The following is a 25900-nucleotide window of genomic DNA, read 5'->3' on the forward strand; positions in this document are numbered from 1 at the left end:
TCTCACCTTGTGAAACAGCAGAATATATCCAGCCTCCTGTCTTCTCGACGATAAAGGTCCATGCTCAGGATAGCAGGAAATATTAGCAGAACCATAGCAAAGTTGAATACCACCACAACTGCTGCCTAGAGATCAATCATAAGAGAAGCAGTGTCGTTACTAAGTCCCATGTAGGGCATCTCCTTCACAAAGCGTAAAACCTCCTTTCAGTTCTCATCTATCCACCCATTTATCATATCAACATGTCAGATGCTTTCAAGCTTCTCCCTGAGGGAACTGGGAGGTACATTTTCACTTTTTAGTGCCATTGTGGTAGTACTATTGTAGTTAATTAATTTCTTTTAACATTAAGCTTCTTATATTTTAATATGCCTGTGCCTGGAGATGTGGTTGCGCTGTGATTTTTAAAGCAGAAAAACAAAGTTAATAAATCACCACTCCTTGGTCTGAGATTGTGCCCTATTCAGAGTCTCACGGTAAAAAAAAAAATGGAAGCAAAAGCAAAGCTGGAACAAGGATTGAAGTTAAGGGATCTGAAGTAATTTAAACATTAGAATAACGTTAAAGCACATTATTAAATCAGTAATGAAATAAAGGTTTAATCAAATTTTAATGAAACCGCTCTATTTAGTTTAATATTATGCACTTGATGTACTTACTTAAAAGTCTAGCCAGAAAGAGTAACATTTTGGGATTATCTGCTATTATTTTCAAAGAAGAACCAAAACTAATTTAACAACACATAGTAAATCTATGTATTAACATGCTTAACAGAACTTGATTAATGACCAAGGCTACCAAAAGGAGTCTTAAATTGGAACAAGAATACATCCTAAATTGGAAGAATACTTGGTGTAATTTGTAAAGTGAACATTATTTAAGGAAAAAAAATAAACTCCCTGCACACCCACCTTCAAACCATATTCAAACCCTTCCCACACAGAGATTCACAGAGAATCTCCATAAACACACGTGATGCAGCTTCTATTATTATTATTAAGAGCATTTATTTGTAATGCAGAATTGCTGAGAGAACTAGCTCTCAAAAAGGGGAAGCCTGGGCACAGATAGGACTGGAAGACAGTAGTAGTGTAGGAGACACACTGAAAAAAAACACGTGTATTCAGTCATCATCAGGTTAAAAAGAAAGAATCCTTATATTTTATCCATTAAAATAAGCAATAGGCATCTCAAAAGCAGCCCAATTTCATGTTGGGGAAACCATACAAACTAGCAGTCAAAAAAAAAAAAAGAACTAAAGTTGGGCTACAAGAATGAAGTGGTGAACGTGACATAAACATGCCCTCCTTCTTCCAAAATAAATAAATGTCTGGTTTTGATGTTGAAAAATCAGGCTTCAAAATTGGCAGCTGAATATATGTTCATGTTTTAAAAATTCGTGACTTACGTGTCTCTAAATTATGCAATTTTGATTCTTCCCTTACCTTTGAAAATCAATATATTAACATACTTAATGATTTTGAGAGTTATGAAGCTGTAAAGTATGATTAAAAGACTAGGTACTATTTTTAGTTTTCTGAGAATGACAGAATCAGTTATGTAAATATTTTCTTGTTACTTCAATCATAAACATATTGTACACCAAAGTGGTGTTTACTGGTGCTTCTTTTTTGTTGTCTCCAGCCAGCTTAAAGTAAAATTTTGGTCCTGCCATGTGTCTGTAGAAATAACTACTAAAACAGAGTTTATCTAGTACTTAAAACCTAATTAGCACTTAACCATCTTAGAGAGAAAAGATCCAATAACTATTTCATGTTTTATAAATATCCACACAGAAAGGTATTTAAGGTCATAGCCAAGACTTTGAGATAAAGCGATTTCCTTTTGATCCTCTCCAGAATAAACTGAATCTGCCAGAAAAAAACAAATAGCTGTTGTTGCAAGCAAGGTGTTTGCTGGACCTGGTTCGTACAAACACTCCCTTTATTTCCGCTAAACCAGAGAAAGTTCAGTCACCCATATTACATGAATAATTAGTTGTGTCTAACAAAGATCTTCTATCAGCTAAATTTTACCGAGATGTTCAAAAACCTCAGCTGAGGCCTGACTCTAGTTCTTACTTCTCCCTGCATGGCTGAAAAACTAACATTAAGTCCTCCAATCCTTCTCTGTAAACTTCTACATATAGTTCATGCCTTACCAGTTCCCTCTATAGACCCCAACATCTTTGAATCTTAAATGCCACTAAACCCGAGAACTAATACTCAAGTGTATGGCAGGGATACATTTTTTAAGGAAGAATCAAAACTATTCCAACTACAAATAGTAAATCTACCTATTAGCATGGTATATCTTCTAGATTTAACTAGGTTTTCCAATGTGCCATGCCAGTGTCAAAGTACTAACTCTGCAAGTCAATTATTTTTAAAAAAACATCTCTGTTCTAGTTTGTATTTAAACATATTCCTAGAGCTTAACACCACATTTCTCTCCTTTCTCTCCCCCACCCACCTCACCAGCATTTCAAGGTTGCAACAGTGCTCAGTTTTCACAGTCGAATAAAATAGGTGAAACATTGTTCTTCTACTAATTCTTATTTGTAGGCTCAGCAAAAGTCACCCTATGACCTGGTAAAGTGGAGCATGCCTCCCAGTTCCTGCTGCACATCCCCAGCTCCAGGGGCACCTGGAATAGCACGACACGGAGTAGACCAAGTTAAGACAAGTAGAGAGGGATGGAAGAACCGTTGAGGGTGACCCAGTCTATGAAGGTGAAGCATTAGCTACTACCTCCCCTCCCAGTATCCCAGCATTAGCTACTACCTCCCCTTCCCTGATGGCTGGGAACGGGAAGATATGAAAAATGTGATCGCGGCAACATCATCTACCTGCAACGATTACATTCACTGCAAAAGCACCAACAGAAATCTGTGGTAGCAGAGCTTCCAGAGTATAGGCAATCTGTTAGCAATACCCATGCTGAAAGCATGCTTAGGACTTTTCAGAACAGGGCATCTGCTCTTGCCACTTAATAGAAAAATGATCAAATGCAAGGGGAAAGGGCGTTAGACTTCCTTCTCAAGAAATCAACAAAGGTAAGATTAGTACTAGAAGGGGAAAAAACAGGGCCTACCCATGGGTGGTAAATGAGGGCATTCAATGAAATGAGATCAGAAGGAATTAAAAAAAAATATCCATTTATCAGTATAAACACTGGTCATTTTCTGAGAAACCTGCTCTGATTTTGCATCTTTTCATAATGCACAGCCTAAAAATATGATTGCTGCTGCAACTGTTAGCTGAGACAGAAGAATGGCAGTCTGTGCTGGAGGCAGCAAGGGAGAAGGGAGCCAAGCTGGTAGGCTGGGGCCCTGCTGAAGGTATGTGCTGCTATTTGCCATTCCTGGCAGCCCACCCAAGGAGAATGGGTGTGCTGTATAGCCAGAGGTGATGAACAGACGAGGAGGTCTGTCAGGGAAACTTCCACCCCACTGCTGCCTATCTGCAACTCCCTCCTGACAGCGTACAGACTCACTTCCCCCTCCTGCGCCCCCCCTTCTCTTCCCCTTAGGCTTTAATTTTGCTTGTTAAATTCTCATGTCAGGAGCAGGGAAAGCTAAAAGATGTGGGTAAAAGGAGGGGGACAAACAGCTTGAGCAGAGTAAGATAATAGAATGAGCTTAAAAACTTACATTCTTTCTGTCCACAAACCTACCACCAGCACCTGGTAATGCACTTTAACATTTACAAAAAAAAATAAAAAAAAATAAACTTGTCATTCTTACCATGAGGGAAAAAGGTACTGCTAAGACTTAATGGGCAAAGTTCCACTTCTGCTCATTACTGAATCTACACCACTCCTCTGTTGATGCGGAGGAAGTTTGTGGTGTAAGCAAGAAAAGTTATGTGATTTTTTTTATGAAACCATGCCTTCTCTTTTTTCGGGCGGAATTTATTCCACAAAGGTGTCTGAACATTCTGTCTGAGGAAAGAATTCAGACCAGTGGTAGTTACATTCTACCATGTCTCCCTTGTTTACACTTTAAAAAAAAAAAAAAAAGTACTATGTTTAAGACATTCCTACAGCAAACTTCAAACACTTTCAGTGGATTTATTTGGTAACCTCTCTTCCACCTAACTCCCAATTTTAAGAGATGACATGCATCTGAAAATTCAGAACCTACTTCTTCACAGTCCTGAGCACTCTCCTACAGGTTATTCTTGGGACTGAATATTTGGGATACATGCAGCTTCTCAGAGCCTAAAACTGCTTAAATAAGGGGCTAATGAGATCAATAAATGAAAAAAATGCAAACATTAAAAAAGCTAAAATAGTCTCTATCCACATAACAGAATTCATTTTTAAAATCTCACTTTCAAAATGACCAATTTCCATTTTTTTCTAACTCAGCAAGAGCTAACCCTAGTGAACCAAACAGCAGCAAACTTGCAGTGCTTAAGTTCTGTGAAGTAAATGAAAAACTCAGAGGTATCAATGAACTGCTTTAGCTGGCAGAACAGGACAGAAGCTGAGAAAGAACAAAGCATTGATATGTAAAATGTGAGTTTCTAAATAAAAGTTTGACTTGCACATGCAGGAAACCATTTATTCTCCTTCAGCAGCTGGGTTATTTTACAGATAGTGGGCCTCAAAAGTTATGGAAACTTTGACAATTATCTTGCAATGTCTTAAGGAAAGTGTATGAAGAGCAAAATAAGGTCAAGAGCAATCCTTTTTTAAGCCCATCTGTTAAAAATTCACTATCTAGATGAGAAGAAGGCAGCATCTGTGAAAAGTAAACTGCAGTATTTCATTGCTTTCTAAGTCTTGCTAGGGAGCTATCAAAGACAGCAAAGAGTCCTTGTTTAAACAAGGCTGAATAAGAGGGAGAGGGAGGAAAAAGACTGTAAATAAAGAAATCTATATATAAACACAGACCACCCACCAAAACCTGCCATAGTTATCTGATTCTAAATGTTGTAATTAATGCCTCACCTACCACTGATTTTACCTGATGAAGATGGACAAAACAAGTAACAGATGCTTTGGGAATGTCGTATTAGCTTACGTACATATGTTGCTCTATTTCCAATAAATCCTCAGTACAGGTCTCCAGCTACCCTTTTTTTGCACATTTTTGCATCTTTAAGATACATGCACAGCGTTGCTATTTGTGACCAAAGACAGACTACATATGCAAGTGAGAAAAGATTGAGCAACTCAAACATCAGTTTCTGAACACCCAAGTGCTCCTACACATAAATTCCATATTAATCACTGCCTTAAGAAGAACTTTGATCGCGATGTTTTTATTCTGAATAACGTCAACGTGTTCATACAGGAATATGTTGAAATCTCATCGAGAACTTTTTGTTTGTCATTTTGTTTGGTGGATTTTCTGAACTTCCACTGATTCAGCCTACATGGTGGCAGCAGGCAAGACGACTCTAGGAAAGGTATATCTAACTTATATTCAGATTACATTTACAGCTGTTGTCTCCATTTATTTTCCCAAGGCAACCTGTCATGTTCTGATGTGAAGAATGAGAACAGAGACAGGCTGAGCAAAATTTCATCAGAGAAGAAAAAAATTAATTTTGGCGGCTCTCACTTGACGGCTTAGCAGTATGTTTAGGTCAAAATGGCCAATCTCTGTTGAGTACTTCTTACAAGACGTGTTTAAGCTAAACTAACTTCTGCAAAACACCGTTACTATAAAGCTAGACAACAGGAAAACAAGACTTCTCCTCAGATTCTTAGAGAAGGTCTCCAGTATCCCATTAACTGCTTAAGGTACATGTCGGATGCTTGATTTTGGGCCACAGATTTAAAAGACATAAATCACTTCTTCCAAAATAAGAAGTACTACACTTCAAAAATATTTCACATCTTAAGACTGGTCTTTGCCATAATATAAAATAATCCACTGTAACATTGCCTGTAAGAATAGACATTTAGGTTTTGGCAAGTCAGCAGAACTAAATACTTCTAACCATTCAGGACCAAAGCTCTAGTTTTAGTTGCCACAGATAACTGCTTCTCAATTGTGCAGCAAACCATTGAGGCCTTTACTTCCTCTATTATTCACTACCAAATTGCCTATTGAGAAAAAAGTGGTAAATGAGTTATTAATGCTTATTGGCCATGTAGCTGCGATCATAAACAGTTTACTATTTTACAGCTTAATGTAGGCATACCTAAATTTCAGAAAACAGCAATAATTGCAACATGTATTAAGAAAAATTACAGCCCTTGCTTCCTCTGGGTAGCCAAGGGCTCAAGGAGAATGAAAAATGACTGGAGAACCAGACTACATCAGAAGAAAAACGGCTACTGAAAAAGTATGGTTTGCCTGCTCTGCACCAAGGTCAGACAGTGCTATAAATTGTTTGTGTGTCAAAGCAGTGTCTGATGGGAACCTCCCAAAGCCTTCTTCAAAGAGCCCTTGCTTTTAAAGGCAGCTTTCTTCAGCACCCTTAACAGTTCATCTTCCTGAAGTTATATTGTCACAAACAAATACAAGAAGACAGAGGAAAAGGGAGAGAGAGCGATACATGGTTCAGCACATAAAATTCACATTTTCTCTCAAAGCAGTTGGAATATAAAATTCTTGAAGTTTTCTCCAAGGCTTTGTTAAAATTACATTGGGAACAAGGCAGTACAAAGAAGTTTTAGTAAAAATTAATATGGCAAATGCATTCTCGCTGCTGTCACTGAACTTTTATTGTAGTTCTGAAAAGCAGCAAATTCGACAAACCTGAATTAAAGGATTAAAATTTCTACTTAGGAACGTTACAGTGTACACTAAAGGACAGGCCAATGCTTTTGACTGCCATAAGAATGCAAATTTTTCTGGTGGCTTTTTTCTGCTTAGATGCACACATCTTGCTTTTTGCAACTCACCCCAGCTGTGGTGGGACAGGGTGTTCTTTCACCTGCCAATATGATGCAAGAGACTCCGGGCATGAGAAATGGGAGGAGCGCAATCAAGGGCAGACAGCTGTTGTTATTACCCAGATCTATGGTAGACAGTGACTACACGTTGGTTCAGTGAACTGCAGAAGCACTGAACATGGAATTCACTACTATCACTAACAGGTATCATCATCATTAGTCCCATAATGGGACTAATCTACAAGAGCTAACAAAACAGCATGTAAACTTACTTGGAGTGAAAATGCTCGTAAAGCAGGAATAGGGATTAAGGCAGCCATAAAGAAAGCAGTAACATTGCTGATAGATGTAAGGGCTACACTTGCTCCTGTTCGCTTCAAACATTCACCTGTTCTGTCCTGCAAAACAAATGGTGTATCTTAGAAGTCATGTGAATAAGGTGATGTCCTGCAAATGAAGGGGTCATCCTACAGATGTAACACATTAACAGTGAAAAACTATTACAAGGGAATTCTGAATAAAAGTGTGCATTTCGGAGTATTTCAATAAAAAATATACTAAGTATGCTGTCCAGGAGAAAAGAATATGACACATTAAGTGCTGATGTTTTTTTAAGGGTAAAAGACATTATCAAACCTGATTCTACCTTCAGTAGACACAACTAAACTGATACTGACATTACATCAAATAGATTTGTAATTTAACTAGAATGCATTGTCTAGTGGTGGAGTCACTTAGTGTTCTTAACATTTTTCAGACAAAATAAGTGTGCATTGATAACACAGATACATAACATATCTACAGATCTTGAAGATAGATATAACAAAAAAAAAACCAGCAACCCCAAACCCAGGAATCACACACAGATGGAAAAAAAAAAAAGGACAGAAATCAACATAAGCGCAGGACACTTTCCCAACCCAACAGGCTATTTTGAAGCAGAGTGAGGTTATCGTAACTGCATGCTGAACCAGCTGCAAAGAGCACATGGAAAACATTGTTTGTACAGAACAGGACGGGCAAGTGTACATTACTTTTAAATGATTTGTACTTTGGATATGAAACTTTGGACTGAGGATAAAAAAGGTCACTAAAAGGAAAAGATCACAAGATGACATCTTAGATTTTATAACATGAACATGTTACGCTTTGTAATGTCATTGTCAATTATAAGTAACAGTAAAGAAAAACAGAAAAAAAGTAAAATCTCAAGTTAAAGGTCATAACAAAAAAATAAAGGTAACATAATACAAATATATTTTTTTCCTTCTCTTTGTTTTCACCCTAAAATGTTTGTGCTCTTCTATTAAAAACACTCATCATTTTAATGTCTGACTCACATTTGAGTATGTTCCCAAATTTACACTGACTTCCACAAAAATTTTGGGCAGAATTTATATTGTACAAATCAGGAAAAGATCTCTAGGAAAAAAAAAAACAAACATTTTTTTTTGTAATTGTTACTCAGTGTGGATAAAGTATCTTTTTCTATATGAAGCCTTTTTTTAAATTTTTACCCTAACTCCCCATTTTGTCATTACCTCGAATGGAATTCTCTTATTCTGCCCTGTTTCACTAAACGCATGTGCCAGAAGGAAAACATCATCTACACCAACTCCAAGAGCAAGAAAAGGCAAAACCTTAGGGGAGAAACGAAACAAAGAAAAACAAGAAGGTTGTTTTATGGTCTACCATGCAGCTAGTCGTTACATGGCTAATTAAAGTAACTTTAACATTACACTCTGAATACATATCCAAGGGTAAAATGAAAATCAAAAGGCTGCAATATAGCTATTAACTTTTATTCTGAAATACATTAAAGAACTTCCAGTATACCATTTACTGGCACAAAATCTCACTAAAAGTAATTTGAGTTTTGGGTAAACAAAGAGTATCAGATAATATTTCAAGTTATTTTCAAAATATAACATCCTGATATATTCTTGCAGCTTCCTATGCTCAACCAGATACCATCACTTGTATTGAGACACAGAAAAATGAAGAGCTCAAAATCTAGTAATTATACAAACTAAATGATATCTGCCTTTTTCTTTAATATCATTTGACATCATCGTCACTTAATCTCTCACAGCACAAGCTATGAGATAGGAGAAAGGAACAAATAAAATCTAAAATCAAAATACTTTGGCAGCTTTTTTTCCTCAAAGATTCAGTTGTGTTTATTCAGTAACGAAGTACTAGTAACATAACGTCGGACTCGTGGCTCCTAAATACCTGAGTTGTGGCAGCATTAAAGGAAATTCCAATCAATGAGCACAGGCCCAATCCTGCAGCCACTGAGAGAGCAACCAGCAAGACTCCTGCCAGCCCCACAGCACCCTGAGACTTGGCACAATCCCACCGCAACATTGTTAAACAGGCGTAGGCAAGCTGAAAGGAAGGGTGGGGGGGGTATGGGAAAAAAAAAAAAAAAAAAAAGGCAAAATATTAGAGTGGATCCTTCTCCAACAGCTACTACCCTCTTCCCCACATACACTTTGTTACGGGCACTTTTAAATAGGCATATTAGACATGTTACACAGAGGAACAGATGACAACACTGAGGCAAATGTTTACCAATTGTAAGGGTGGTTTTTTTTTATGTATTCAAAAAATGTTCTGGATTATTGACTGGTAACAGTGAAGTGGATATTTAAGCCATGCTCTACTACCAGAGACAAATAAATAAATATAATTTGTTTTATTACCATTAGTAAGTAGCCACTAGCTACTCTGATGACGCTGACATCAGAAAATGACTTCAGGATGTCATCCAGGGTGGTTGTAGTAAAGGAAAGCACCTTCTGAGTAGAGTTTTGTGCAACACTTTGATGAACAACCTATGAAAAGAGAAACAAAACTTGGTGTGACTAGTTAGAAAAATTACCATTTTCTACAGCACGCATCTGAAACTGCTTTTGCCTTTATGTTCCTCTTAAAGCACACACCCTACACAGGAGATTTCACTGATGCTATATGAAACAAGCATATTTTATAATTATTTCCTGCAAGCTACACCTTATCAAACAAAAATTTGCATCCTTCAGGAAAGGCTACTGCATTCGCAGCTCATTTCAAACATTTAATTTAAAAGCTGAAGTGCAAAGGTTTCCTCTTTCCGTAACTCTGGCACTGACTTGCTGCTGTATGAGTTTTGCCTTTAATCCAAGGCCAGCACGCTCCTCAGGGTCCTCCTCTCTCCCCCTCTGCCTGGACATTTCACAGAGGTCAGAGGCAGCACAGCAGAGGTCAGAGTTTGGGACACAAAGGCCAGGCACTGTCACATGGCCTCCCCACCCGGGCTGCTGCTGGGAGAGCAGTCAACGGCTAGCTAATGTTTTCCAGACACCTTTAGAATAATCACGCCAACCAATTGCTTGTGAATTCCAAGCAGCTCTTCAGTTCCTTCTCACTCTCAGCAAAGCAGAAATGTGCGAGAGAGCAAACTGCAAAGCCTTTGTGGCTTTTCATATCTGAATAACCAAGCAGCTTCTCAATTAAAATGAGAATAAATCATCTTTAGAGCCGAGAGGCAAAATCTGTTTTAGTTAAGCATCTTCCCTGAAGCAATACTGTAAAAAGCTGTGAGAAGGAGATGTGGATCTCAATAAGATTTTATAGTACAGCATTCTAGGTTATTTTCAGTTTTACCTCAACATACATCCTCTGCCAGGCTTCCAGAATTGCTGCTGCCTTATCCTCATTCCAGTTGATATGTGAAACATATTCATACCCCTTGAAGTGTTCATACATTTGCTTAGGAGTCATTAACTGAAACATGGTTTGCAAAGCCTGGGCACTGTAACATGGAGAGAAATGAGAGGAGAAGAGGCATAAAATAAGCTTTTTCAGGAAATTATTTTCATGGCATGAAAATCCAAACGAGAGCCTAATAGGAGCTTGCAGGAGTTCTTGATTTTATAGGGCACGTGTTCATATTAGAATTGAACAGAGTATAATTATTCTACTATGTATCTGGTGCAGCTGTACTGGTCTATGCAGTATTGAGGCTAAATCTGTTTTCCCTGAAGTTAATGATAGTTTTGCCATTATTTTTGGTAGGATAGGTTTTGTAAGCAAAGAATGTAACCCTGTAAATCAGCGGTAAGGATCATAATTAACAGACAGATTACTGTGAAGAGGCCACAGGAACAGTTATTTCTACAAGACTGTGTAAATGCTGTTGGCAATTTGTCATTTGAAGACCTTGGTGGTTTTTTTTTTCAACCCTTGGAGAGAAATACCAGATTAAAGTCATGATGGCTGCAAAGCTTTGAGGAGTATACAATGACAATTATGTATCCTGACTTTCCACAGTATGCAACTGTATCCAACAATTTTAGAATGTTAAGGAACTATTTTATTTTTCACTAAGAATATATTCTTTGGCTACATAAATTTTTGGCTAAGTATATTCTTATGATTCTACAGAGGTTAGGAGAAAATTCTTCACTGTAAAGCTAGTGAGGTACAAGAACAAGTTGCCAAGAGAAGCTGTGGATGCGCCATCCCTGGAGGTGTTCAAGGCCAGGCTGGATGGGGCTTTGGGCAACCTGGTCTGGTGGGAGGTGTCCCTGCCCATGGCAGGGGGTTGGAACTGAGTGAGCTTTAAGGCACCTTCCAACCCAAGCCATTCTATGATTCTATGATTTTACTTGTTGAAAGACTTATTGCAAGAAATAAAGCTTCATGTTTAGTGTCAATGTAAAAAAAATTCAAAATCCGTATCAAAAGTTCCAGAAAAAGTTCTCTCTATTAAATATGGGAGAATTGTGCTTCATTTAGCTTAGTGTGTCCTATATTTTTCAGAACAGCTCTCTCATACGTTTTTCCCCCCCTGAAATCCAGTGTTCCATGACTTGTTCAAGAGGTCTGAAATAAAGGGTTTTGTTTTTATCAGTCAAAAATGTATTGAGGATGTAGTAACATAAAGAATAGACTTTTCTGCATATTTAGTCTAAACAAAAAGCTTAGTGGAGATTTTTGAATTCTGAGAAAAGTTAAACGTGTGAGCACATCACCCATATTATTTTTCTCCTTTTTCCTTTGGTCATATTTCAAAACATGATCAAAGTTTTTCAGTGCTTTAAACGCTGTTCAGTGCTTTATGCATACATGCTAAACAACAAAGCTGCCAGGAGAAAACCTTTTTTCTGAGCAATGTACATTATCATTCCGAGGTTAGAAGCAGGAAGCAACGATACCTCCTTAAAGAATTGTCCAATCACTCTTTTAAATTCTGTTCTCTTGAGGCATGTCCTCCTAAACGACAGTTTATAATACACATGAAAGGCAGCTGATTTTGCATGATCCTCCCCCCGTGCTCCAAAAACCAAACCCTAATGGGGAAAAAATTTAAAATTTTCTTTAACCATTTGTTTGTTTACCTGACAAGTTTACCAGAACTGTTCTTGACTGTACCACCAATAATCAACTCTTCCTGCCAATGCATGTATTTTCTTGACAGTCCATAGCATCCACCACTCAAAACAAGGGCTACATCAAGAGGCTAGAAAAAGTGATAAAGAAGCAATTAAGCAGTTGCATAACTTCAGACAAACTCACACCCTAACTTAACACCCTGTGCATTACAGTGACTGATATTAAAGATAGCCTAGGAGGTCCACAAAGAGAAATGTGTTCAACAGATCAAGTGATCAAACAGCATCTTCTCCAAAGCCTGACTGAGAGACAGATATATAAAACTGGGACCCATTACTTCAAATTCTTCACAAATGTCAACAAACTTGGCCCTCCCTGAAGGAAGGCTTTGCTGCATGGTGCGAGTGTACAGAGTAGCTGAGCTGTATTCCAGCAGTCTCTGTTGCCACCTCTGTTGTCCATCTCTCTCTGTTGCATTAAGTCTGCTAAGTGCCCCATCACCACTTTGCCATGCTGGGCCAGCAGCTGACAACTGCACTCTCACTCTAAATATGCAGGATTAAGTATCGCGTTGCCAAATGACGGAAAGTTAGAGAGTCTGGGCTAGCAGAAAATAACAGGAACTGAAAAATGACGTTGGTCAAGAATATGAACTACATATTGCTTGGTACCTTCTTCTCTCTCCCCTGCGTCCCTCCTCCCATAAACAGATACACAAAAGGATAGGAAAACTTACTTTGGTGGAATTTTTATTGGGAGCTGTGATTGGGCAATCAGGATCAGCAGGATTCAGGCAAGGTCGATCCATGTAACCATGACCAACCTCTGCTTTATTCAGCATTTCTTCCCAGCTCTCCACTTGGTAGTTTATTTTCTTTAACTCTTCCAAGAATTCTAAGGGGTCAAAGTTGATCCACTGCAAAGGAGGCTTTCCTCTGCAAGAGAAACCAGGGAGAAATTATTTAAAAAATGGAAGACAAAAGAAGTACTGAAACAAGCATACTTTAAAAATTCGTATTTGCACAAATAAGTGAGTCATTTTCTGTTACAAGCTATAACCCTTACTGGTAAGGTTGCTTCATTTAGCGTAAGGTGTGTTTTAATAGCACTTTTGTTTTATGTACTTTTCTTGTAACCCTGTTGTAATTCTAACAAAAATACTCAGTTACAAAGTTATTATATCAAAAGGAGTACTCACAGATTAAAAATACTTCCATTTGCAAGAAAAGCAAAATAAATTATCAAGCACCTAAATAACAAAAAAGCAGCCAACTGCTGCTTTAAAGAATTAGGGGGAGGGGAGTGGGAAAGAACAGAGGGGGCTGAGGAAAGAAAGCATTTCTCATAGTATCAGATTACTTCTTGTTACTATAATCATCATCTTGCAGATGTAATCAATCAATAAAGCTGATGTTTGTTTATCTATAACAATGCTGTGCTCCTTCAAATGCCTTGGCAGCTTGACTATCAACCATCAAGCTTTCCTGCTACTATGGCTGTCACCACTATCACTGTCACGTCTCCCATCCCCCACTTCTGAATTTGTGATGTTGACAGACTAGAAAGGCTTTTGGCTGCCTTATTCTGTGGTTCAAACCACACTGTATCTGCTTAACCAGGCTTAAGTCATTATTCCGAATCTCCCAACCAGAAAACACAAACCCCCTTATTTCCCCATCTAAAACTGTACACTAAAGGTTACGAGATGGCCATTGCAAATTGCTTTTACAGAGATATGCAAACCAGGACAGAAACAATAACTCAAATGCTAACTCTTGCATAATTAACAGAAATGCCTGCACAGATTAACAATTAACTCTTTGAAGGATTCAGGGCTTATAATATCACACTTCTAAATTGTGAGAAACCACCCACAAAAGATACTATATATAGTTTCTTTAATGATCTCATAAGCAAAGGATTTGTTTTTTTGGTCCTTAGGAACACCTGAGATTTAACCCAAGATATTTTCTTAGGAATAAAATCTTTATTAAGGAATGTTTTTTGTAATTTATTGGAAAAAAGAAAAAGTTTATTTCCAAAAGAAGGATTAAATTCTTAAAGCATGGATTCAGAACTTACATTTTCTTTTACACGCCAGCAGAATAATAAAAAACAACATAGGAATTAAATCAATGCCTACAAATCAACTCTTAGAGTCAGAAATGAAAAAAAAATATAATCCATGCATATTTTCTGTAGAGACACTACAGGTTTTTTTTTGTTAAAACTCAAAATCGTACATAGTTACACAATTAAAATCAGTCAGACTAGAAAGTTATACAAAAGCATGCTTACAATAGATAGGCAGTTCCTGACTGTAGCTTTGCTCCCTCCCAGAAGCAGTCCAAAGGAGTGATAATTAAGCAAGGATAAAGATATTCTATGATCTGTCAAAATCAGAAGGGGTAAAAACACAGTTAGAATAGAATACAATCTACAATCTAAGCAAACTGAATCATGAGAATACAAAAACCTTATCACGAAATCCCTGCTATGCATACCTGGTCCATGTAACCTGCTTCTGTGATGAGTTCTCCTGATTTATAACATAAATGTTCCAATTTCCATTGTCTGTAATAAAGATAAATAACACATTTTTCTTCAACAATTACTGAAAAGTTATTTTTAAAATGTAACATACTTTTAAAATTGCAACTTATATTCACACGTTGGCCTCAAGTAGCAAATCACTGAGGAGGGCAAATTTTATTCATCATAGATATATCACACCTCACATAAAAAGCAAAGGCCTTTCTTCTCGCAGTTACAGAACAGATATGTTTCAGTTATAGTAAACACTCTCTGTAAATGGAGCTGCTTTTGGATGAGCAGGATGGCCCACATTGCTTAATGGGACAGAAATCTGGCTTTATATAAATGAGACCACTTGTGATTTCAGGTATTACTCTATGACACAACTGAGAGAAGTTGTCTTCAGGCTCAGAGGACTAGAATATTCCTAACCGACTCTCACAGGCAGGAGGAAAGAAACCATTAGGATTTCTGCCTTCCTTTTTCAGATACATTACGACTTCTGTTGTTGTAACTTCTAGCATCTTAAAACAAAGCAGGAGCCAGGCAAAAGACAATTAGAGCCTTGGCATTAACTCATTGATGTGCCGAAGATATGTCCTGAAAGATACTGGGGTTCATGCCTCAGACAGTGTCCATAGGCACATCATCATGTAAGCAGTAACTCTGAAGGAACCACTTTTCAGGAAGATAGCTCACTAGCCCAAAACTGGTACACTCCTAAGATGTACCTTTAAGATTTTTGTTGTTGGATAACATGCAACTCCCAACCTTCAGTATGCGCACAGACACTCTAAAGGCCAATTCTGCTATGACTCTGCTTTACCAAACAGCTGTTATTTCACCCACTGCCACTTCTCACGCAATTCCATTTCCCTTTATATCCAAACTACTAGAAGGATAGTAAACTGTACTAGTGTTCACAGACGTTATGTGCCTCATGACAGTGTCAACAAAGGAATTCATCTTTAATATGGAAGGCTTTTCGACATCAGGAATCCCACAAGTAAGGTCTTATGTTAAGAACACAGACATCACACCTTACTGAAGACAGGTGTTGGATACTGTACAGCTGCTCATAGAGGTACGTTTTCTAAATCTCTTCCAACACCATTTATCCCATTTTATTTCTCAAAAGCCAAATCATCGCTGCTATCATGCCACAATGTCAAGTATCAGAAACAAGTGACGTTCAAATCAGAACGTCCTACGGGACAGGCTCTGAAGTGCTAACCATTTAAAAACATGGGAAGGAAATCATGCGTCCACTTTTTAGTGGTTACAGGTAACAGGAAAACTTTTCCCCTTACCTGTTGTACATATAGACATGTACTCTGCTGGCCTGAAGCGCAGAGTCAAGGTGCTGTCGGAGTGCTTCTGTTGTTAGTACATTAGCACCATCTTCCTGTGGAGTCTGAATCATGAGCTGGGGGTTAAACATGGCCTCTTCTCCAATCTTCTGCCGTGTGTAATTTAGCTCCCGGCTCACTCGTCCACCAACTGATGGAAAAAAATCAACAGATTTGTATTAGCCGATAATTGCTTATTCAGGATGCACACAATGAGCACTCTCCAGTCAAAAATACTCTGCCACACACATGGACTATTCTACCTCAAACTGATCACAGTATAACTAGTAACAAATTTATTTTAGCAACACTGCAACAAAAATTACATTCCTCATAAAAGCACCATTGCCCCAACTGCACTAAAATATCGATGCGTAAATTGGAGCCTCAAACAGTTCTTCTATGTTATAACCAATATTCCTTACGTAAAAAGTCTTTTTTTTTAAAGGAAGAAAAAAGAAAAACCTTTTCCTTGCAGACCAGACCAAATACTCCTATGTTACAATTTCTTACACTTGTATAAACAGTCTGCTCCAATAGCACATTTCAAGATAAATGGCTTTAATTTACACTCTTCTCCTAAATAATTTGGCAAAGGCAGAAGGAGAACGTTTCTCTTCAAAAAAAAAAAATGGAAGAGGGAAAAAGTAAGTGAACCCGCACATTTCTCTCAGTCTTACATAAAAAATAAAATTAAAAAAAAAAAAAAAGTTCACATAAAGAGATGTAGTTTTGAATTTAGCAGAACGAACCGTCTATTGTCTGTTTGCCCTAGTAGTTCGATACCTGTATAGCATGCTGTGATGCAGGAGGTAATTAGTACACAACATCTGTTTCTAAACCCAGATGAGCTGAACAGTGTGCTCCATACCAAAACATGATTTAAAAAAAAAATAAATAAAAAAGGAAGAAAGAACAAAGGAAAAGGCAGAGGGAAACCACAAAGTAGACAGGCTCTAGAGGGAGCCATATTCAATTTGCCTTGCCAAAAATATTACGTAAGAATGGAAAATTATCTTCCCACTTACAGAAAAGCATTCAGCTCGAGTTCATATACTTCATATAACCTCCCCTGTAGTCTCTCTAACAAGTGCATGTGGGAGGAGGGGTCAATTAATTCAGCCAACTAGCTGAATCAAGACCACATCCAGATGAGGAGGACAAGAATACCACCAACATGTTGTTTCCATCTCTTACAATTTATTACCTTTATTGCTCTGCGAAGTCCAAGCTACAGACCTGCTCTAATTTGTTACATTTTTTTCAGTCCCAGTCACCTTGGCACTGGTGATCTGAATTACTGCCAAAGTTTAGCTCTGCAACAGTGTGAACAGAAATTAGACATGCACATCTATCTCTTCCTAGGCCATATAATGGAAGACGAATCTGCAACCAGTTGGCAGGGTGGGAGACGACATTCTCAAGTCTGAACAAGCCAGGGACATACTTACATCAGCTGGGCCCTCAACCCACCCATAAAATGCCCCTAGGGCAAAGAGGACCACCAGGCAAGAAGCTGGGCCCCTGCAAGGATAAAGCTGTCAGAATCGGACCCTCAACAATTAAACTGTATTGTCGTTTTGGCATGAGGCATCACTTAATCTCTAGATCAAGAATTCTTTGAAAAAATAAGTATTTCACCAACAACCTCCGTTTTCTCAGCCTGTCACATGTGGCATTATCTCCTTCACACCCATTAAAAATGGCCAGCTCGCAGTAAGAGAAAAATGAAAAGCAAAGTAAAACTCCCCCACCTAGATTTCCTTTATAACTTCTTAGCATCCCTTTTACTACTGCATATGTATGGTAAATAAATAAATTTGTTAATTTATATCAAGAATAAAAGACTAAAACACTTAAGACTTTGCCTCAAACGTTTGACTGTATATATGCACAGAAATCATAGCTAAATGCAAATTCAAGTCAAATAGCATCCTCCATAACTAAACAATCACTCCACACTGGAAGTTAGTTTGCACACCCCTGTATCATATTTGTTATATTTTTTTTTGTGTGTGGCTTATTTATTGAATTTCAGTACTTTCACTCATCAGCCTAATGTTCATGTCCACTGCTGTCCTTCTGGGCAGTACTCTACGGTATGCTAATAAAACCTGCTCTGTCTTAGAGAAATACAGGGGAGGGGGTAGAGGACCACAGTTACCCTAACCTATATGTCTTGGAACCAGAGCTTTCTTTTGCAGCCCTTTACGCTGCAAGCACTTCAGAAGACAAAATGTCTTTCTCCCTCTTTTGTGTCTCTATGCCAGCCAAGACAATAAAGCCCCAGTTTTATGAGGACTGTGGAGTCTACCATAAACATCTACTTCTGGTACTATATTCTCCCCCATTCTGCTCAGACTTAACTTTTGAATTTAGCTAGGACTTAAACCAACAAATCATGCGTCATTCGAGACAAAGGACGGCATTCCTATCTCTGCTGAAAGTGACCAACTGTTTACTATCAACAGAAATGATTGCTTCCTAATCAAGGTCCTGTCAAACCACATTAGCTTCACTGAATAAGGCAGATTTAGCTAATCAAAACTGCATCACACAAGTCAGTCATCAGAAGAGAAGCTGTTTTTCCCCCCCTTTTCATTCAAAACAGGAATAGCAAAACCATCCAGGAACATGGGCACATATTCCAGAACTTAACAACAGATCTACTGAGCATTCTTCTTAAGGCATTACATCATTTAATTGTTTTTTTGACGGGTCCATTACATACATTTTGTGTGCCAAATAGAGTAAAGATAACTCCACAGGCAAACATAGTTACTTTATACAACATAACACTCACATACAAAGAAACTATGAAATTAAACAGCAGAGGAAAATTCTGACTGCCAAAGACAGACTATGTGAAAACACAGGGACAAGACCAGAAGCAAGTGGCCTTTCAATGTATCAGAAGAAATAAAGAGCAAGAAGACAACAAACAAACAAAACACAGTGTGTTTCTACCAGTTGTGATTTCATTTATTTTAACTGAAAATTTGCAAAAATCTCTGGAGGCTGCCATACCCAGCGGTCTTAAGCCTCCACAATCAGCTGAACAAGAATTAACTTCTTTTTTTTGTTGTTCAAACACTCTTCTTGCTTTTTTAAAATGCATATATGTATCCATAGCTGGTGCCAAAATCTAGGTGAAACTGCTAAAAATATCACTGAAATGCACCTAAAGCCTCTAGCCTCATTGTGTACTGAAATCATGCAAAACTATGCTCAACATTTGCACACTCCATAGAAACTCATTCCTTATACTTGTAAGAAAAAAAAAAGCATATTACATTCATCATATAATTTCCACGCTACAGGACAAATGATGTAATGGAAAAAACAACCAATGATTAATATGGCGGTCTTTTGTGGTTTTCCTTTATGGACCCTATTTTCTTATATTTGGTGACAGCAACACTCAAAACGTTACAGAGTTCAAACATGTATATGACATGGAGTAAAAATGCCTCTCATTTTATTCCATATTGAAGACAGACTGAACTGTTTCCCTTTAACATTCTGGTGACAAAATCCATACATTTTTCTCCCTTTTTTTGATAGATGAGATGTCACTTGATGGATTTTGAGTCCTTTCTTACATGATTTCTTATAATTTAGTGCCTAGACAGCTGAGTTGGTGGCACAAATGCCTGCAAGCCATAACACTGATTTAAATAACAGATCGGTACATGGTCTCATGGCCAATGGTAACACAAGGCAGCAGTTTGTACACTATCCTTCAAGTGCTGTCAACAGATTCTGGGTGTCTGTCTGCTGGAAACGAGATACCTTGCCTTCTGTAAAATTCAGCTAACAAGAAAGTTAAAAAAAAAAAAAAAAAAGAAGAAAAAAGTATCAAGAAAAATTAATAACATCAATGTTCTGGCACCATATTTCTGTTAACATACTGGTTTCTAATGCTCAAATACGTGCATGAAGGCTGGTGTTCAAGACAGGACTTCTTTACTGGCAGCATCTTTGTTGCAAAATATTGGTTCTTGTGAAAAGCCCGAGTGGCTTTTCTGGAGAAGAGGAAATGTCTCCCCTTTGCCCTCACCAACACAATAGTCACCCACAGGCCTCCCTCCTCGCTCTTCACCAGAGCATGGCAGAGCTGGCTTCAGCCAGTCGGCGTTGTGTACCGCTGAGCACGCTGCTGCTCCTCCTCAACTTCCCCACAGGCTTAAACGGAGGCAACTAAATCCTTTGCCCTTCCGAAGGGCCTGAGGAGAGCAGAAATTGTCAGCGGGCTGCTAAGAGCCGTGTGAGGACCACCGCCTCTCCCTCCCCCAGGAGCGAGGAGCAGCTGTCAGGTGGAGACCCGTTTTAGTCACCCTTGACTCGAGGCAGGCCAGAACCCTCGACCCGCCGGGGGAAGGTCCCGTATCGCGTTACTGAGCACTTGGGTCACAGTCCCAGTGTTTCAGTCATCAAACTGAAATGCCCTGCTGCATCTGAAGTGAGAAGCATGCAGAAAACCAAAACTCCTTCCCTATCGTACACATTTGCACAATACTGATGCATCCTCAAGCGACACAAGAGTGAAACCATATTTGTTTTCGTTAGCACAATTTCTGATCGATTTCCACTGACTAACAATTTTGAAGTGACTGAGTGCTTCAGTTGATGTATTCATTTCCACTGTGCATGTCACAGTATTACCTATATCTTCCCCATGATTAGCATTCAAAATTCACATGGTATTACATTAACATACTTATGAAAGAGCTACGGAATCTGCTGCTGGGAATTGCAGTCCCTTCCATACTGAGCAATTTCAGGAGCAAATCTGACCTCTGCTCCACTAAGAGACTGATCTTAAATCAGGCGATGAGCGACAGCCAAAAACCACTGCTTGCTAATTTACTGCCCATTTGTTCAAAAGGCATGAAATGTTTCTATTTCAGAGTATCTTACAATGTTCCATTCCAAGTTACTGGAATTGCAACATATAGCCTAAGGTTTTTTCTTTTTTTTTCTTTTTTTTTTTTTTTTCAGATACCAATGCTACCTGTATTAACCATTCAATACCTACCTTGCTTGAAAGACTGTGCAACAACTACCTTAGCAGAGAGCAAGCTCTCTCTAAAAAAGAACATTTCTGAGAGCCAAACACTTGGGATAAAAGTGTTTGCCTACCATTGTGGAGTGATGGACTTTGGGAAACCAAGACTTCCAGAAATGTCTACTGGTTTGAGGGCTTAAGTTTTTCCTTGACAAGTTTGACGTGCCTGAATGGTTTAAAACTTTCTGGAGAACCTCCCCTGTGTAGACTATGGGCCTTAAGGTGTTCACATGTGAGCACATTTTTCCAGGATTATAATTGTGTATCATGAGAGCATTCCTGTCCAACCTTCTGACAGCGACAACTCAAGGCGCTGAAATCATACCTCTAATAGACACAAGCACAATGGTTTCATTTCATGAATGAGAAGATCTGAAAAGGTCCAAAAGATACAGGCCCTATTTTTAATAGATCAGGTATTTAGGGGTTTAGATACCCTTATGATGCTTACATTACTGCCTAAGCATTACCCAATGCAGGCAACATCTGCCATTTGTGCTATTTTTTACCGCCACGACAGGACTGAAGAGAAACAAAAAATAATAACCCTTCACAACTCGGTAATCATATAAAAGCAAAGACCAATAATTATATCCCAGTGTGGTCACCTGAGACTCAACCTTTACCAACCAACCCAAAGGGCAGAGAAAGACTGCTACACTATACACTGCTTTACAGATATATAGTATAAGCATAAAAGACACTGCTATAGAGATATATAGACGCACTACGTGTGTATAGGGACGTTACTCAAAAACTGCTGATGGAAAAGGGGTTTCAGTCCATTACAATGGTGGGCAGAAGAGCCAGCCCACCACAGCCTCAGCTCCCTGCCCGAGTCGTGTACCAGGATTAGAAATACTCATACCTGTCACATGTCACAGAAAGCACTACCCAATGAAAATTGCACAGGACTGAAACCTCCTAAAAAGAAATTGAGATATAAGAGTTGAGTTCTCTGGTATGAAGATTACCCTGCCTCTTATTGGACACAGAAAAATAATGGCCTTTTGATTTAAAGCTTCCTGTTGCTCTCAAGGGAGTCTGTCTTTGTGTTCTCCTGGATGTTCGAGCTTGTGCGTGCTGCTCGCTCATCACGCTCTTTGTCAGCTACAGAATACAGTTTTTCTGCACACAGGCTGTATTAGTTAGCATCCTGATTTTTCCTGACAGAAGAGCCAGCAAGGAAGCACCTTCTTCAGAATTAACTTCCTCTAGGCCTGACTGGCAAAGTACAGAGGTACTGGAGTTCAATTTTCATTGAAACTGAAGTTTATTCAATATAAGAAATGGGACATTTGGCAAGTTCACTTCTTGAAATGTTTAAAAGGCTGTCTACTTGTTAAGTCAGAACTGTTGTTGATTTACAGGGTCAATGGCGGTTAATTTATTAACTACCAACTGTAAGACATTACATCATGTATTTGATGTATGTAATATTCTAAAGATGCTAAGGATGGATCTTGTCAATCCATCAGGATTACATCATTAAGCGTTTTGGTTACCTGCACTGATTTTTTTTTTCCTGTTCATTTATTTAATAATGCAAGTAAAAAGGGGGAGTGCAAGTAATGCAAAAGTTAAGGAAGTACCTCCAACTGAGCTATTAAAAAAAAAAAAACAACCATAAGGAATGACGTGCTTGCATAGTGGTAAGCAGTCAGTGCCTTAAAGAGATTACATGGTCATCCAATGGTCTGTTCAACAGCTCAATGAAAAATGATAATCTTTATCCTGTAATTAAACATGATCTATGCTAGCACTACACTACAGACAGTCAGAAACCCCCTGCTGCATCTAGGCTTTCTTGCAGAACATTTACTCCACTGAATACACACACGTGCATTTGTATAGCTCACAGGGAATGGCAACAGTTGTGCCTGCCCAAATTGAGGCAGCCTGCACTCTCCCATTTCCCTTCCCAAAGTCCAGGTGGACCATCTACACTTCTCCCTCCCCTCCCATGCTTGTGTCCAACACAAGGACATCATCACATCCCAATATGAAGATTTAACCAGATTCCATCTCTTTTGGCACTGCTGGCTTCAAGGAAAATCTAGAAGCAATATGACCATCTCAAACATTTCTGTCAGGATGTGAGTTAGATAATGCCAGGCTCTCTGTTATTACTTTTTAAAAAAAAAAAAAAAAAAAAAAGAAGGCTATGGGTTACAAATATACATATAAAAAATTACGAAAGCCACAAAAACACTTCAAAAGGCTGCTTTTTATTTCCCAAGCCATCATACGATATGAGTTAAGTTACTTCTCACACATGCTGGGGAGGACTCCAGTGTTGCTGTTACAAATTTCATTAATGCTGACATGACTATGAATAGCAAAAATAAAAACACACATCAAAGATGACTTTTCATTCTGTCACAGTTTGACAAAGTTTAGAGCAGTGACAAGGACACAAAGCTGTCTGCAGGCTCAGGAAGACAGCCCAACAACAGCTGCCTCAGATTGCAGTGGGAAACTTTCCCTGCAATTTTAGAAGCTAAAACCTTTTCTTTCTGAAAATCAAATAAAAGCTGCTTTTACATGTATGCATCTGTATCACCCATGGGCAGAAAAAAAAACAAATGTTATTACTGATTAGATACAATACACAGATCACTAAAAAAGAATATGTGTTTTTTGATATATTTCTGGCCTCATGTCCTGAGAAATTGAAAAGTGAAATAAATAAATAAAACCCTAAACTGACAAATTGAACAGTACAAACTGGAAAAAAAAATACAAGAAGCTTTGAAATATACAAGAATATACAAAACAGGCAAAACTGGTAGATGTAATTCAAACTTTCCAATTAAACATAAAACGCAGTAGCTGCTTACTGAGCTGTGACACATGTCCTTGGTAACAGGATATGAGCTGTTCACCTCTGGGTCACTGGTTCTAATCCAGCCAGGAACAATAGTGACCACAAGTTGTTTACCATCTGACAGCTGTTTGCTAGCTTATGTGAAATGAGTTGGTGGTCTCCGTCCATTTCCTAATGGGCAGGTGTCCATATTATAGAAAACCACCGTCACAATTGGTATCCTTGTTGACCATCTCAACAATGAGGCTGAGGAATGAATGGATACGGAGAGAGAACTACCCTTTCTTCCAAAGACGTGGTCCCTTCGGGTCAGAGCTGAGCCACAGGTTTTGGTGGAGAAGCCCAACTATTGAATTTTCTGGGTGAAGTACCAAAGGAATAAAGGACTCTGCTATTTCCTAGAAATCAGGGAGACAGTCTACAGATAGGATAGATGGCTAATACAGACTGTTGCAACTCTCTAACAGTTTATGGGTCTGTAGCAGTTCACATCAATGGTGAGCAGAGCTGACTTTTTTACTTTTCAGTAATTAAAAGCAAACAAACATTTGTGCATGCTTAATAACAGGCCATAATCCTCAAACATACTGAAAGTGACTAAGTTTCCAGGAGTTCTGCTGTGAAGGGCATGTAAGGGGCTTCAAGATCTAAACCTAAGGATTTTAAAACAGCTGAATAGAACTGTTTTAAGTTACTTTAACTTAAATACGGACTTCTGCTGGGTAATATGTTAAAAACAATTTGCTGTGTTGTTCCACAGCAGTCAGCTTTCCTCTAGGCCCAACTTTTCATTTAACCTCTCAGTGCCCTTTCCTCAAATATGTAATTGTTTTCCTGTGTGGTTAAATGCAGCATTTTGAAGTCTTTTCATCTGCACTCCTGGGATAGCACAAATTTCATCTGTATATGGAGTAGCACACAATTCGAATGCACTTTTTTTTTTTAAAGGAGCAGAAAACGGTAAAGAAAAATTCTTCATCCAGAACCCTTCAGGAGATACCATACCCTAAACAGTGCTTTTAGAAGACAGCAGAGCTAACATATAGAAAAATGAAAGGAATGAACATGTTATGAAACAGGGTACAGTTTCTTTCAAGTATTCCCTACCAGCTGCTTGCTGTACCATCTGTTGTTGCCTAAGCAGCTTCCTTCTGAATGGCTCTGCACTGAAGCAGAACTGCTCTCACTGTTGGACACAATCAGGTCAGGTCAGCACTCCCCCCAGCACCGAACCTGCTGCCTGTCACGGCTCCCCCCATCTCGATATTTCTTGCTGGCCACCAGCTCCCACGACAGTGCTGCATCTGTCAAGAGGCCCATTTTTCATAGCTTGCCTGCTATTCACACCGCGCAGTAAAGCGCACATTTGATTTTGTGCAGGATGCAATCAGAGATTCCTGTCAGATACACTGAGAGCGCGACCATATGGCCAAGTTCATTCTAAAACAGAAAGGACTGGAAAAGAAAGTTAAACAAACGAACGAAACCACGTTACACAGAACAATCCTGATTTTATACTTCTGGCTAGCCCGGTGGTTCAGAAAACTCTGCGTCACCACCGAGCCTCCCGCTTTCCGAAACGGTCTGCTCTCCCTTTAAAAGCAAAACGACCCGAAGCTCTGCAAAAAGGAGGAGAAATGCCCCTGCTGCCTCAGCAGTGAGTGATGTGATGTACGTACTTCACGAGGCCGAGCCCTGTGCGTTGAATTGAGACCCCCCGCAACCCGCCTGCGGACAGCGCCGGCGCTGCCGGCGTGTGCTCTCCACCAGCGCCTCACAGATCATTCAGCTCCCGCCACCTCCTTCCCTGCTTTGGCCAAGCTGAGAGCACCCCTGGGCTCCCCAGAAAGCCTGAGAGCACCCCTGGGCACCACGGGAAGCCCC

At 38.9% G+C, this 25900-nt stretch overlaps 1 protein-coding gene across 1 annotated transcript in view; it reads right to left on the bottom strand.

The window, feature by feature from the left end:
• The window catches only part of PTCH1 (patched 1), a 67498-nt gene that overhangs the window by 28916 nt on the left and 12682 nt on the right, over window positions 1–25900 (bottom strand). The window contains exons 3-13 of the mRNA XM_035565313.2: window positions 16083–16272; window positions 14742–14811; window positions 14536–14627; window positions 12974–13172; window positions 12243–12364; window positions 10507–10654; window positions 9564–9695; window positions 9091–9246; window positions 8397–8495; window positions 7128–7253; window positions 7–125 (exon numbers count right to left, since the gene is read on the bottom strand). Coding sequence (XP_035421206.1) covers window positions 7–125; window positions 7128–7253; window positions 8397–8495; window positions 9091–9246; window positions 9564–9695; window positions 10507–10654; window positions 12243–12364; window positions 12974–13172; window positions 14536–14627; window positions 14742–14811; window positions 16083–16272 — 1453 coding nt within the window. The remainder of the gene's footprint in view (window positions 1–6; window positions 126–7127; window positions 7254–8396; window positions 8496–9090; window positions 9247–9563; window positions 9696–10506; window positions 10655–12242; window positions 12365–12973; window positions 13173–14535; window positions 14628–14741; window positions 14812–16082; window positions 16273–25900) is intronic.

This window comes from Cygnus atratus, chromosome Z (genome assembly GCF_013377495.2).
Source record: "Cygnus atratus isolate AKBS03 ecotype Queensland, Australia chromosome Z, CAtr_DNAZoo_HiC_assembly, whole genome shotgun sequence".
In the NCBI taxonomy this organism is placed as follows: Eukaryota; Metazoa; Chordata; class Aves; order Anseriformes; family Anatidae; genus Cygnus; species Cygnus atratus.